The sequence below is a fragment of the Hirundo rustica genome, chromosome 3, assembly GCF_015227805.2.
Source record: "Hirundo rustica isolate bHirRus1 chromosome 3, bHirRus1.pri.v3, whole genome shotgun sequence".
Classification (NCBI taxonomy): Eukaryota; Metazoa; Chordata; class Aves; order Passeriformes; family Hirundinidae; genus Hirundo; species Hirundo rustica.
In genome coordinates, this window is record NC_053452.1 from 16,304,831 (window position 1) to 16,320,967 (window position 16,137).

A 16,137-nucleotide genomic window follows, 5' to 3' on the forward strand; every position below is an offset into this window, starting at 1 on the left:
GTTATTAACACTGCCCATTTATCTCCACACTGTAGGTTTTGGAATGACCACACCAGCAACTGTGGCTGGAAAAGTATTCCTCATCGTTTATGGACTTTTTGGGTGTGCTGGTACTATCCTCTTCTTCAACCTCTTCTTGGAGCGCATCATCTCCCTCCTGGCATTTATTATGAAGGCCTGCTACGAGAGACAGCTGCGAAGAAGTGGTCTCCTACCTCCCAACTTCCGAAGGGGGCCAGCTGTGTCCGGGGTGGGCAGCCTCGTGGGCTGGAAGCCATCCGTTTACCACGTGATGCTTATCCTGGGAATTTTTGCTATAGCCCTTTCCTGCTGCGCCTCCGCCATGTACACAGCAGTGGAAGGATGGAACTACGTCGATTCCTTGTATTATTGCTTTGTCACCTTCAGCACCATCGGCTTTGGAGATTTGGTAAGCAACCAAAAGGCTGCGTACCAACATCAGGGATTATACAGATTCGGAAACTTCATATTTATATTAATGGGGGTATGTTGCATATACTCCCTTTTTAATGTCATCTCAATCGTAATCAAACAAATTTTGAACTGGGTGTTGAAAAAATTCGAATGCAGATGTTGCCCAAAGTGCCATAAATCCAGTACCCGCCTGAGCCGTCGCAACGCCATCACCCCAGGAGCCCGCCTGCGCCGCCACAACGTCGCCATGGACGCGGACGGACAGTATGACAGTGACACCGAGGGCAGGAGGCTCTCTGGAGAGATGATCTCCATGAGGGAGCTCACAGCGTCCAGTAAAGTTTCCCTGGCCATTTTGCAGAAGCAGTTGTCCGAGACAGCCAACGGCTACCCGAGGAATGTCTGTATCAATACGAGACAGAACGGTTTCTCTGCAGGGGTGGGGGCTCTGGCCATCATGAACAACCGCTTGGCAGAAACAAGTGATTCTAGGTAGAGTTTTTGGAATTCCTTTTGTTTCTCAAATAAAAATTAAAAGGGCGGTTAGGGTGGAATTACCGCTGTAAGCTACTGGAAAGTTTTGCATTTCAGAGACAGCCTTGGTATTCTTTGGGTGTTCAGCGTTTTACTTTCTGGGGGTTTTATAAGTTTTCTCTAATATGCGGTGAGATCTTTACCATTATGTTACAATTTTCCCCTAAGGGGGTTTTAAATGAGACTTGGATGTCTGTGATGCAGAATCTGGTGCAATCACAGAAGGATAATGTGCATGGTTAGGATGGTGTCAAAACCAACACGTTCTTCTTCAGAACAGAGCCTGAACCCAAACTCTGTGTTAAAAAGGCATAAAGTGGGCAAGCTGAGCTCTGGATTCAAACATGGGATTGGTAAGTTTTGACTAACCAGTATCTCACAGTTTGCTGAAGTCTGGATCTGGTCCTGAGCCTTGTACTCAATGCTCTTCAGCAATTCCTCGTAGCAGGCCTCTATGTGACATACACGTAGCTTTAGGTGTTGTCACACCAGCTTTAGGGTGACTGTGCTTCACTTCAGTAATCCCAGTGGCTTCAGTGGCAGAGGGTAGAACGGGCTGAACTCCCCTCCTACAAATGATGGGGTTTGGCCAGGCTTATCTGAAAGACGACCTGCCTAACTCTTAAAAGTCAGGGGATTGTCAAGGACCATGTTAAAGTGTGTAAAACTGTTCCTACCTACTGAATTACAGAAAACAGGCAATTGTCAGCTTCAGAACTGACTTGGTTTAATGCAAGAGAAGCCGGTATGCACCTCTGGGGTCAAATGTTTGCATCACTACAAAAATGCTTACTTCGTTACTTTCTCATTGAAATAAGTCACTAAAATGAATGTGGGCTCTCTGTTGTCCTAAATTTGCATATTTTACTTCTGCAGTTTTGTTGCAGAGATTCATGCAAATCATTTCCTTGCAGTTTTTTGAGGTCCCCAACCCTGTACTTGTTTCCCACAAATCTGACTGTGCAGGTTGTACAGAAGAGCATTGCTTTGGAGTTCCCCCAGAAGCTGGCTTCCCCAAAAATGTTGATACCAAGTCATAAATTGGCCTTTGGCTGTTGCTGCTACCATCTTAAGCCATATTCAATGTGTGCTAGCCCAAACCACTGAAGAGCCAAAAGCAAACCTGGTCTAGAGTGTGTAGTTTAGCATGACAAGTGGATGCAGAGGATTTGCTGCAAACCTCTTTCAAAAGTACATGCACAGCTCCAGATCATTTCTCTAAATTCTCTTTACTACACTGTGTAGGTAATAAAAAGGCTTATGCTAATTCCAAGCAAGAAAAAAATTTTAAACTTACATTCTGAGAAGCCTTCTCTTGGAAACTTACTGGAAAATTGTAGGCAAGACCATGAGTAGTAAATTGGTCACTGAGTAAGTTGAGCAAGCTGATGAACACACACTAGGAATATTAGAAATGTTTGAAATTGTTTCCATGAAGTTTTATATAGATATTTTACTCTATTTACTTACTTTGTTTTGCATGGGTTTGGAGTAGCCATCATTTTTGCTTTCCTTTAAATTTGTAGCAGTGCAAAATGTTTTGGAATTTAACCTTGGAAAACCAACTTTCAAATTTGAGGTTTCGCACACCTGAGCCTGCCAGCTGAATTATGGCGATGAATTTATCTTTTTCCTAACAGAAGGGAATCAGAGCTGCAGATAAACCATCACACCATCACACTGTGATACAGTGGGTCTGTATCACACTGTAAATGTCACAGCTTTTATCAAGATGTGTTTGGCCAGAAACAAGCAGTGATGATTGTAATGTGTTTCCAGCTGGCACAGACTTGCATTTAAGATTCTGTGGTATGGGAGGGGCTGCATTCAAGAGGTGGGAGCTTTCTTGGTTGTAGAGAGACTGTCAGGAGGTCCTTCTGTCAGAGTGCCTTCCTGTCTGTGCACTCATCCTCTTTAAGGAGGCAGGAAGAGGTGTTTGTCCTCCTTTTGAAGCCCACTGAAGGATAAATTTAGGCAGGATGTACAGGGACAGGTCATGGTCCAGAAAAGACTCTGACTGCTGGAAGACCCAGTTCAGGTAGGTGCCTTCCAGAGATGCAAGGGAAACAGCACAGGCAGGGAACCAAAAGAATGAAAATTTGTTATTTCCCCTTGGGATTACCCCCACAGGTAAATCTCTTACTATGATGATTTATGTGTTTGTTTATTAAAAGTGTGAATGGGACCCTGCTCTTTTTTTGCAGCCTGACCTCTCTTAGGGTTGTATCTTGGTGCTTTTGTCATCATGGGAACTATTAGTCTTTAGAACTATTACATAAATCAGGACAGACAGGCCCTGCCCCAAAGGACTTAGGAGTTTGAACAGAGCCACAGCAGAATTACCTGTTTATTATTTAGATAATGAAAACATGCTCATGTAGCAACATTCTGTGAGCTCAAGAAATCTTATTTCTATGGTAACAAATTTGCAAATTAAGGGTTGGGGGTTTTTTGTTTTTGGTTTTTTTTTTCAGTGAGTTGTTTCAAAGGATAAATATTATACCTATGATTAGGATCCTGTTTAAACTGTAAATTTGTGAATTGTTTTCAAACTACTAACTCCTGCCTGGAAAGTACAGTGAAGTAAAATGAAATTGTACATACCTCTGTACTTTTTCTGAGTCCAGGCAAAGGCAGACACACAGTCTGCTGTAACATGATTGAAATGTTTCCATGCCTTTCTCGTACCATCAGTCACAGGGGTGCCTTTGCAGGACCCTTTGCAGTTCCTGTTAACTCCTGAGGAAGTTGGACCAGCTCCTAGAGCTGGGCATCTCAAAGAATTTGGGCATCATATTGCTGCTCTGTTCACTTAGATCTAATGTTTACTTACACCCAAGATCCTTGATAATCTGCATTCTGCTTCTCTTTAGCCTCAGAGGCACGGAAAATGCATGCCCAGTTATTTACCAGTGGCCCTGTTGCCTGCAGGTCATGTATCCCCAGAAGCTGACATAAGTCAACCATAGGGACTGCCAGGTCTTATCTAAGTCCTGCAAAAATCTCCAAACCCGTCTGGCTCAGCAAAGCTCAGTTTATAAGAGGGTCAGAGCACAGTTACCGACCTGGGAAGCATCTGCTTAAGGGTGGCCTTACAGTTCCCTCACATTCAGTAGCAGAAGTATTTTTCAAGGATGCGTGGAAACCAAACTCCAAATCTCTACTCTTCAGCCTGCCAGCCCTACCTGGGCACCCATCACCCCTGTGCATGAGAGCACAAGCCAAGAGGACATAGGAGGTTTGAGATCAGTCTTTCCTAGTCCCTTGTGCTCTTCCTTTTAACTTTTTTTTTTTTTAATGACCATTCCTCTTCAAGCTTGCAGGCTTGGGCACCTAACTCCTCTTTTACTGTGTGTGATCCAGCTCGGATTCCCTAGGGCAGCCTGCTCCATTCACGAAACCACTACACCCCTAAACATGCACCAGTTGCACCAGGTGCAATTCCTCCTGGTCCTTCATTTTCACAGACAAAGCAGATACCAGCAGTACCTGGAGACAGACTGAAGCACAAGAAATCAGAAGGAAACAAGGAGGAACAGAGTGAGAAAGTGAAAGCACACTGCACTAGATTGCACTTCCTTTTCAGGTAACTTGGGAGTTGTATTACATTCTTGAAATGGATTTTTTTTTTCCAAATTTAATTATGGATAGCCTTGAAAGAATACAGTCGAGTTAGGTTTTAAAAGTTCGTCTTCCGTGATACAGCCCCCTCTGCACCACCCTGTAGAACAGCAGCAGTAACTCTTCACTGACACAGACCAAGACATCCCATCTGCGTGCCGAGCCTACAGGCAACACAGACCTGAGCTCAGACCCTGTCCCTCAGATTGGTCTTTTGCTGCCTGAGCCCAGGCAAGAGCAGCAGAAAGCTGCAGGAATTAGGACTTCTCTGTGAGCTGGCCCCTAGTGAGAACAGCAATGGCAAGGGTATGAGCTGCTTGGACAAAGGAGATACCATGTTTGCCTGGCACCTGCACTAATACCTTTCAGATGAAAATTAAAATTTAGGTGAAAATTAATGAGCAACAATGACCAAATTCAAGGGCATCTTCTCTTAGCCCTGGAGGTCAATGCAGAACAGTCGCAAGGAATAGTTTCTTGTGAAACCTTTAGCATTTGGCGAGTCACTACATTGACCTCTAGGGCTCTGTCTTCCCTGTGTGTGTCTTGGACAAAGTTTGGAGTCACACCAAGGTGTCATCTGGTTCTCATTGGTTTCTTCCCATCTGCAAACACAGTTCTCATTTAGAAAGAAATCAAATGGCTCTTTATTTCCGTGCAGTGCAAAGGACATCCTTCAGGCCATGTAGATGTTCAGAGCAATCTCAGTGACCTCGGCCGCAGACGGCAGTGTCTGAGGGACAAGGCTGTGCTTTGCTTCCCTGCAGAAGCAATGCTGCACAGCAATGCATACAGAGGTTCTTTAGGCAGTTGCCAGCTCTGATTGCAACCAGAATTACTGGTGGAAGACAGGAATCCCACGAGAGCTCTCTGGGACTGCCCTGTGCCGTGCTCAGGTTACCCAGAAATGCCCCTGTTGGTGCAGTGCTGCTGTCCCAGCACAGCTTCAGCCCTGGCCCTCAGTCTTTTCTCCTCCCCAGCTTTCTGTGGGTGAAAAATTGAGTATACTATGACCATTTACCCATATTTCAGTCATGCCTTGCTGCTGAAAAACTTTAGCAGCAGTGGAGGTCATATAGCCAGGCATGTGGGCTTGGTATAAACCTGATTGCCTGTGTGGGATGAATTTATCACTATATGGAAATTAGCTGTAGCAATGAAACCATTCTCACATTTTAGTATTTTTCTAGCCTTTAACTTGAAAAATATTCAGTGGCAAATCATTGCAGTGAATGTTCAGAGCTAATCTCAACAAAATCATACTCTGCTGATTGCTAGCGTAGCAAATCTGTGGGTATGGCTGCTGCTCTAATTGGATTACTAATGTGCCTTTCCAAACCAACACACGTCTGCAGTGTTACATTTAAATAGTACAATAAATGCTGTGTTACATAATAAATTCAATTAGGAAAAATTACTACTTGACTCACACAAAATAACTAATTAAGGGTGCATTGCACACTTTACAACTAATATGCAATTTCTTTTTCTTTTTTTTTTTTTTGTGAATATGTCCATATTTGAGCTCAAATTATGCTTTCATGAATGCTAGGAAAAGAGAAGCACTACATTGTGGAAAATAAAGGAAAGTATAGACAATTCCACTGAGATTTGACACAAAGGCTATACATGTTAGCACATACACAGTAAGGGGTTCATTATGCATTATAAATGCATTGTGTAATAATGGCACTGAGGAAAGACTGCTTTAGTTTACATGGCCACAGTCTGCAGCTACCAATAAAGACATACCTTTTTTCTTTCTCTCTTTGTGTGCTAAATGTGTAACATCCACCTTTTAATTACAGTATTACTTTAAACTCTCAAAAAGAAAATGCAGTTGCCCTACATTTTGCATAGGCAAAAAGAGGTCTAAGGTCAAATCCAAACTTTCAACTCTAAGGATCCAGAGTGGTGTAGTTTAGCTTTGAAGTGATGCTGCAGTTGTGCAGCCTTCAAATATATTTTGTTTCATCCTTCCCTGGAAAAAAAGAGGGAACAAATACAGATACAGTTTATTGCAGATTACCCAAAAAAGTCTGGCGATATAGCATGAGAGAAAAAAAAATACAGCAAGTATGGTGTTATTGATGAATGAAGAGCATGGGGAAAGGGAGAGGCTTAGAAGTGTTCTCAGCAAATCCAGAAAACCAAAGACTTGCTTTGCATTCCCTCGTGCATTTATTCCTTGTCACACAGTGCTGTGACACTGGCACCCCCAAGGAGCTCCTGTGGCATCGTGGGCTCAGCTACCTCGCCTGGAACGTGGAGAGAGGTATTTTGTGAGACACGGGGAAAAGGGACCACACACAGTCACCATCTTCATTCAGCGCCGATTTTAGGAAGTTTTACTGGGTGGGCAAGCAGCCATGCTGGTCCCTTACAGTGATAATCAGTATTTGGGGTGTATCAGAGGTGTGATTCCCATGCCTCCAAGTCCTCCTAGTCCCAGGGCCATGTCATGCCCAGGTGTGTCCCAGCCAGCTCCCAAGCCTAGACTTGGGTGAGGATGTAGCTGGGTTTGAAAGTGTGTAAGATCCCAACATCCCATCGTCAACATCACCAGTGGTTTCAGGATCAGACCTTCAGCAAGTGATGTTTTTCAAACCTAAGGAATACAAAGATGTCACCATAATCCTTTTGTACTTTGCAGACTGTAAGAGTACTTTTTAAAGCCAGTTAGTCAATGCAAAATTAATGCTTTTATAATAACATACATAAAGAACGTGAAAAATTACTGGTATTTCTGACAATGTGCAAATCAAACACCAGGTTTTCTCAATGGGTATAATTTCCTATTCCATGCAAGTAAAATTATGTCCAGTAAATTTTTGCTTGTAGTAACATCCATGGTCTGCACAGGCAGTGCAAGAATCCAGTTCCAGTTTTATAGTAAAACCTCAGTGTCTGAAAGCACAATATCTAAAAAATGGTTTGGGGATTGATTGTGGCGGGTTTTTTTGTGTGTGTAAACATTGTTTATTTACAAAAATAAAAATGCTATAATTCTACATATACAAACCCATCTTTAGCTCACTAGAATACTACTTTATTGGATATTCTCAACAATAATATTCATTCCAAATTTCCACCCAATTTAAATTACTTGAGTTTCAAGATAACTTGTTGAAAAGTATTCCTATTTGTTTCTTTTTGAAAGGGCATGGCTTAGTAGATATCTTTAGCTGAGCTGGCATTGCTATCTGCTATTACAAACCTCAACATTTTACTTCTGGAGCTAATTAGCTTCTTCAGCTAATTCTGGAGCTGGTTTTGGTATTTGTTCATTTCTGCATTGAATTCTAGAAGAAACTACCAGTTCTGTGCTGTTTTCTGGTTGATAGCACTTCCCTTTTTGCATTGATTGCAAATAGCTGAAATATTAACACCAGCAAATGTTCCCAGACACACCAAAATTAGTCACTTTTCTGAATGTTTTTTCTTTCTTAAATTGTTTTGTAAAATCTAAAATCTGATTGTAAATTACATCATGGTTGGAATTAGCAAGATTAATATTTTTTCAACAACAGAGTTGCTTGACATGAATTCTGTGAAGGATGCTAATGATTCAGTTTTGTGTAAAAAGACCTGCCTATTTAATTTCCCCATTTTATCTAATTTGTTTCAAATTCTTAAAGTCAAAAGCATGTGAGTCTCATTTGGAAAATGCCCTATACTGTACGTTTGCTCCTACAAACAGAGCTTTTAGAGGGGTGGAAACTGAGCCTGCCTGATTGCTGCAAACAGAATTGCATGTATAAACCTTCAAAACCTGAATATTTATACCTGTTTGGTCATTGCAAACCAAGGGCATGCTATTATAATTCCAATTCAAGCAAAGAAACATAAATCACAGGGCTCAACTGTCTGCTAACTACTTTTCTCAAAAAGGCCACACAGCTACAGGGCCAAGGGTGATGGATGGACTCATGCACAACAATATTATTCTGGAGTTTGGTTTGGGGGCTGGGAGTTGGCAGTGGGGTGGTTAAAGCAGCTTGGCTGGGTGGATCCAGGCAGTTCCCATTGCTGAGCCTCAGGAGATGTTTGCCAGTACTAAAGAAGTGTAAAAGATAATGGACATATCATTGAGCCTCTCTTGAGAAGCACAGCAAAGTGCTGTGGCCTGTGCTAGGCAGTTTCTGGCCAGCTTTGAACCCTTGATCGTTCCTGAAACTGGAGTGTTTGGGACACAGGTGCAGCTGTCTGCACTGGCAAAGAAGTCCTACTGTGATCCTTCTTTCCTCATAAAATGGATAGAGAGATTTGTTTAGACTTTCCATATGATGACAGCATATATAAATATTGCAAGATGAATCAATTACCAACTCTGGCTATATTTGCTAAGAGATCTTCATCAGTAAAAACAAGAAAAAATGTCTTACCAGTATGGTAAATCGACAAAAGTGGTGTTCTGAACAAAAAGTAAGGTGCCAAAATATACATTTGGACCCCAAAGCTCAGGCATGTGTCACAAAATTATCATTCTTTTCCAATGCTCAATGCACCTGTATCTTTTGGGAAAAAACCTTGGCTTCTGCCAGAACCGGGCATGCAAGGCTTGTATTTTCTTTATCTGTAAGAAAGCAAAATGTATCTGAGGACATGCCTTGGTCTGCACAGTGCTCAGGGACGGACTTGCCTCCATCCCCTAATTTAAACATGCCCCTGGACCATTAATACTGGTCAGTCTCCAGCAGAAAATGGACAAATGGCCCTGCCTTGGTGTGTCTGTGGTGTTTGGGGAGCAGCTGAATGTCAGGGCAAACCACAGCTGTCTCCTCCAGCCAAGCCCCTGCCAGGGTGGGATCCATCCCGCTGCCAGGCCCTGGTCTGCAGCCAGGGATTGTACTGCCAGGAGAGTGGTGCAAATCATCAGCAATGTGCTCTTATCCCTGCCTTCTTAATGGGCTAAAAACAGTGGAAAACAGAGAGATCATTTTCTGCTTTAATGATCAAAAGGGTGTTGCCCATTATTCACAGCCTACACACAAGATGTTATGATTTTCAATTTTCCTGCACTAATCATTCAGTTCATTTGGCAGCTGACCTTCAAGTGGCCATGGTTTTTCAAAAAAAGGAGGAAAAAAACCCAAAGAGGAGACCCAAACACCCATTGTCAGCATTTCAGACAAGCAAAATAATCACGAATGAAGTGGTAAGGCTCTTGCATACAAAAGCTGTGAGCAGAGCTTCCTCTGTTTGCAGCAGCTAGATGTTTTCATGACAGTGGGAGAAGTTTGGGTTCAGGAGAGCATCAGCTGGATGTTTAGGGTGCTGGACATTGCCCTGCAAACAGCTGCAGCCCCAAAATGGCACGTTTTGAACAAATTTCTGCAGCTGTTTCTGCACTGCTAGGGACATTTCACATCCCTGCTACTGAAATCAGAGGATGGCAGCAAGTGTTACACAAGAAATTTATTGTCACTGGTGCATATGGGTATTGGCCAGGGACATTTTTAATAACCCAGAGAAATTTCAGCTGAGTGTTGGTCAGAATAAAGGACATTTTGCCATCCAGAAACAGCTGCAGCAGGTCCCAGAGCCTGACATCATACAACATACTCCCGAAGAGTCTAACCACACAGAGATTACCTAAACAAGCCAAAAGAGATGGTAGGGTCTAAGAAGCAAGTGTTCCTGTGGCTTGAATGTGGAGTAACTTGGTTGAATTGCAGGGGGTAAATAGCCTAATTAAATAGATGTGATGACTTAAATGCCTGCTAGAAGTCAAAAGGTGATGCATGTATTTTTCCATCCAAATTTTGATTGTGTTTACCAGGTTAAGAGGTAAAATGAAGAAACCTAAGTTCCTGTATATCATTGATTGGAAAACTCAGATTTTTACTCTCTTCCAGATAATGCTTCCTTGCAAAACAATAAACTGGAATAAATTTAAAGATTGAAATCTGTTTAAACAAGAGGAAGTTTTAAAAATGCTTTAATCCTGGGTTGACAGGAACTTACTTAACCTCCAACTCGTACCATAATTGTGACTGCTCTTGGCGAATCAGTCCCACTTCTGATGTCAGCTCAGGTTTTTTCCCCTGTAAGATCTTTGAATGAAGAGGACTAAAAGCCATATACAAAGCCAGTCAAACGTGGATCACGTTTCACTGGTTCATTATATACAGTTTGCAAACAAAAATGGGTATTTTGGGCTTGGCATCCCTTCATTCACAGAAACATGTTTATGGATGCAGGAGGCAGAGACAGCTGAGGTGCAGCTGCTTTGGAGAGCAGTGCAGAGGCATTGGCAGAGGATGTTTAGGGCTGGTGGTTAAGGAGACTGTGGAAAATCCCACTAGTGGTGTCCAGGGAACATTCCTGTGTGTTTTTAATGCCATGAAACCTGATCAAGTATGAATTCTCTACATCTGGGAGGATGTCAAATTCCAGGTGACGTTTGGAATGTTGCAATTAAACTACTACAAAGACTTTTGAAATAAACAGGAGAAAAATTGTTGCCTGGGATGTGTTTGTGAGTACTCGTCTTTTCTTCTGAGCATGGAGAGTGGGAAGTGAGGCAGAAGAAGCTCCTGGGTGAGAGACCCCCTTGGAAATGTATGGAGACCTCAGAGCCGTATGTGGAGACCCCACAACTCCCCAGATGCTGGGTGAACTGTGTGTGGTTGAGCAGAGGCAGGTGGGATAACAACTGGTGGGATGTGCTTCCAGTGTGCCCGATGGTCATCTGTTAAATTCTGCAGCTGAGTGATCCTTTGCTTTGCAATAAAATAGAGAGCAGATGGAAACTGTTTGCTCTGTAAACAGTTACAAGGAACTCCTAATATATCCCCTCTCCACAACTTCTATTCAAATCAATAGAAGCCATCTGTCCAAGGGATTAAGATAAATCTTGGGAATTTTGATATTGACTAGAAAGGCCCTAAAAAGATCAATCACACTGCGGACAGAGAAATGTCACCGCGCCAGCCATGGAGGCTTGCTAGTCTTGTCAGATAACATGGACCCGGAAGGCAAACCTTTCTGGTTTATAAACCGAGGCAAAGCCCTGTTGCTCTCCTCATCTCCTCAGCTAAATAAAACAAGCCCCAGCAAGAGCTGGTGCTGGGCATAGGCTGTGGATGGTTGCTGCTGCTGCAGTGTCCAGCCAGACACAAAACCCGCGAGGGCTGGTGTGACAGCCCCTGCCTACCGAAACACACACAACTTATTTTCCTGGCAGAAAAGATAAGGGTGGAAGAGTTATGCTGGGCCCAGCATTGAAGGGGAGAGGGAAATTTCTGGCTGTTTAGCACTCATTTCTGTGGTATTGGATGCCCCCAAAATTGCTATGCTGGGAGTCCAATTCCCCTGGGATTTACTCAGAGTCTCCCATGCTTCAAAGAAGTTAAGATTTTCAGACTGTTTCAAATTCTTCACAATTCCAGCCATGAAGTTCTCCATCATCGAGTGTGGTGGGAAAATCCTACTAATCTGGTAGATATTCATAATTGCAGAAAATACCTTCTTTTGTTTTTAATAATTATCCATTTTACACCACTATATTTTGATGTTACTGTTCAAGTACCTTCCTGATTTGCAAATATATCCCTAAGGAGCCACCATCTACCTCAGCTCATTTCCCAATGGGGGAAAAATTGTCACTGAGCTCTGCTCTCCAAGAAGGCAACAAAGCAAATGGGTGGAAGAGGAAATGCACCTGGATGAGTGGCACCAGCAGCTTCCACAGCTGCTCATGAGGTCTCTCAAGTGACTTGTCCTGGTGTGTGCAGAAGGCCACTGCGAAAGCATCCAGTCTTGGTGCATATCAGGAGGAGGAAGAAGGCAGCAAGTTCAGTGGGAGGTGATTTCCCTTGTTTCTGCTGCTGGTGGGAAGCTCATCCATGATGCCCTCAGCCTGGGCTGGCTTGCTCACATGCTTGGTGACCCTTCTAGGAGTGGATACAGGGCTGCCAGTACCCAGCCATGACATGCACCTGTCTCCAGGCCTCGAAAACCCTCTCCAGAGGCAGGAAAGTAAAAATAGCCCTTAATCCAATTTATTACAGCAAGATCCAGCCCTCACATAAAGGCAGCATTTATATTTACATTACTGGGATGATGGGGCCACCTCGAGTTCCCAAATGTGTCACTGGGATTTTATCCCATGCTCATACCAGTGCTGGCTCGGTGTCCAGCCTGCCTTCTGGCACCTCACTGCTGCGCCACACTGCCTTCCCTCCTGTCCAGCATCCCCCACAGTGGGCACATGTGCATTTCTGACACTCCCATCCTGTTCCCAGCTCACTGAGACATGGCAGAAGACGTGGCCCCAATTTTGAGAGAAGCGAACATGCCCCTGCATGGGCTGGTGTTTAAGAGATGAGGCAATTACAAGTGATTCACTAAACCTTGTGCACTGAAATTTGGTGGTTTATCATGTATTGGGGTTTTCAGTGGTTCCAGACACCAAGCTGCAAACTTCAGCTGCTACTTTGGGTTGAGACGACTGCGGATGGTTTTTCTTGGGGCTGGGTTTCATTGTCCTTCCATCTCCAGTGGGCCCCTGATGACACACACCCAGAAACACAGTGACACCTTCAAGGTGCTGGAATGAATCCAGAGAATGAAGCTGGTGAAGGGTCTAGAGGGTAAATCCCATGAGGAGTGACTGGGGGAGTGGGGGGGTGGGTGCTGTTTAGCCTGGAGAAGAGGAAGCTCAGGGCTGATCTTATCACTCTCTGCGACTTCCTGAGAAGAGGTTGTGGCCAGGTGTGGGCTGATCTCTTCTTCTAGGCAACCAGTAACAGGGCTAGAGGACACAGCCTCAAGCTGCGCCAGGAGAGGTTCATGTTGGACATCGGGAAGAATTTCTTCATGGAAGGGGTTGTCAGGCATTGGAATGGGCTGCCCAGGGAGGCGGTGGAATCACCATCCCTGGAGGTGCTCAAGAAACAACTGGACATGGCACTCATTGCTAAGGCCAAGTTGACGTGGTGGTGTTCGGTCAAAGGCTGGACTGGATGATCTCAGGGGTCTTTACCAACCTAACTGATTTCTGCAATTCTCTCTACACGGTATCCAAAAAGTACATTTTGTGCAACTGTTGCATTTATTCAGGAAGATTATATAAAGGTTAAAATCCACCTCACCCTAGTCATGTAACCAGTTATTTTGGTGGAAATGACGCTGTTTGAATGAGTGTTCCAAAAAAGGTTTCACCTGAAATACCCTTGAAATGTGCTGTACAAGTCATTAAAGCCCTCACCATGCCCACCGTTTTTCTCTTTGCTTTTATCCACTTTAATTGGTCTCTTACCCTATTTATTCCTCTGCCCGCTTCCAAGTGTCCTCTGTTTCCTTCCCACTGCTTCATTCCCCCAAACTGATACAAGAGCTGTGTGTGACCCTGTGACCTGCTGAAATTTGTGCCAAAACCTGAACGGCTGAGCTTTGCACCACATCAGCTCTAAAAATTAATCACACCCTCACATTTGCACTTAATGTCCTTGTTACCCGTCATGCCCTGAGCGATTCCTTCAAAGGACAAAATTCTGTCACTGGGGGTAATTAAAAGCAGTTCATGTCCTGCTAGGATTATAGGTTTAAAAATCTGAGTGCCAGGGAATCAAGGCGTTTGCTGTTTTTGGAGGAAACGAACTCCCACAAGAAACATATAACTTAATTTTGCTGTCAGATGTTCCCACAGACTCCTCTTGAAAGTCAACTGAAGCTGTATATATGTGCCTGAAGTCAGTTTTAAAAAAGAAATTACACTTATATTTAGATTGTCACCCTCCAGTCATTCAAAATGGTTCATGTGGGAAGTTTATAATGCTATGACCAAACCCTTTATTTCGGAATTTACTTTTTGGAATTGATGTGTGAGTGTCACAGATCTTCTGCATGAAAATTTCTGATCACCTTTAACACACACATCATGCTGACACCAGGACAGATGGTCCTGAGTGATCCAGCCTTGGAGCAGTAGCAAACAACTGAGGACGCTTTCCCTGTGGGCATATTGGCAAGAATTAGGAGAAGGAGCCCCCTTTCCTCCCCCCAACAGCTGCAGGTGGTGCCTGTGGGGCCAAAGTTTTATGTCCCTATGTCCATCACCACCTAAATGTCAATCAGCTGGCAAAATACTGCATGTATGGCTCCCTTGGCCAAGGAAACCCTTCCGACTTTCTCATGCTCCTGGTGAACCAGAGAAAGGAATAACAAAATACTTGTTGGGGAGGATCCAGTGCAGCCATAAGAGATGTGCCTGGGTTTGCTCTGCTAAGAGAGGCCATCTAAAGGCACCTCTCTGCTTTCAGAAGGGTTTGGTCTCCTGCTGTGCATTACACCAAGGGCAGGCCTGTGCTCTAGAGACCCGTGGATACTGACAGACGAGTTCTGTGCTGTTCCTCGGATCTTCTGTCTCCCAAAAGAGATAAATCCTTCATCCTCACTGAGCTGTGGACCAGTAGCCATCCCTACCCCTTCCTGGGGAAATGACATGGGGCAAGTGACTCCAAGTCTCTGCTCTTTTAGTAGGAGCCGTGGTAATTTGGGTGTGTCTTTCAAATAAAGGATTTCTGCTAACCTGTGAAGTCCAGGGAAGAAAAACTATTCAGCCTAACACAATTCTGCATCTTAATGACATGGAAAAACAAGTGATAAAATCAATGGAGGGACCAAACCAGAAGGACTCCTCTGGGGTAAGATGAAGGGGTACCTTTGCTTTATCCATGTGCTTCAAGCTCTCCCCAGCTCACTCCTGCCTGGTCACATAGGGTCAGAATTCTTCTTCTGCACTCCTGTCCAGAGCCATGTGCATGCCGGGAGCTGCAACAGCCCATGTCTCATTACATCAACTGCATTTGCAATGCAAAATCAAACAAAATCATCTGAATTGTGCAGGGAGAGAAACACTCATCCCTGAAATGTCTGCAAATCAGGTAAAAGCCATCAACAATGGGAAAGGAAAAAGCCAATATGGACAAGATTATTCATACCCATATAATCATGTTGATTTGTACCAAAATTTATTTTTATCTCTCATCTTTGAAAATATAGGCATAATTAAGCAACCTCTCATGAGCATCATCTGTGCTAGTATTGAAGAAGTGAAATATTCCTATATAGATCTAATAGTTGATGGTAAATGTTAGCATATCCTTGAGATCTGCAAGATCATTAAAGCAGAAATTACCTCATGTTAAAAATGGTTACAGGCTGTATCCACAGCCCTTTAGAGAAAATATAAATGAACCATCAAGGATAATTTTTTAGTCGTTTCCATCTGAAGTGCAATTACCTTTTTTCTAGCCCCTCAGAGCGTTTTCAATAATGAGAAGCCTGTGGATGAATCAGATATTCCATCTTGGCTCCCTTCTGTCGCTGGTGATTTCCAGGCATCTCGTGACCAGCTGTAAGCTTCTCCACAAGCCTCTGAATGAGACATTTTTGGCATCCTCATTTCATATACATTGTTTGATGGTCTCGTGAGTCTTTTCCAACCTGAATGATTCTGTGAGTCTATACATAGGAAGATACCAAAGATCACCACAACATGGGAGAGCTGTGCAGGAATTAACAGCAAATCCTTGAACC

The 16,137-nt window shown here is 43.6% G+C and overlaps 1 protein-coding gene across 1 annotated transcript in view; it reads left to right on the forward strand.

The window, feature by feature from the left end:
* The window catches only part of KCNK12 (potassium two pore domain channel subfamily K member 12), a 31,222-nt gene extending 20,177 nt beyond the window's left edge, over positions 1 to 11,045 (forward strand). Inside the window, exon 2 of the mRNA XM_040059672.2 lies at positions 36 to 11,045. Coding sequence (XP_039915606.1) covers positions 36 to 931 — 896 coding nt within the window. The 3' untranslated portion in view covers positions 932 to 11,045. The remainder of the gene's footprint in view (positions 1 to 35) is intronic.
* Positions 11,046 to 16,137: the final 5,092 nt, after the last annotated feature.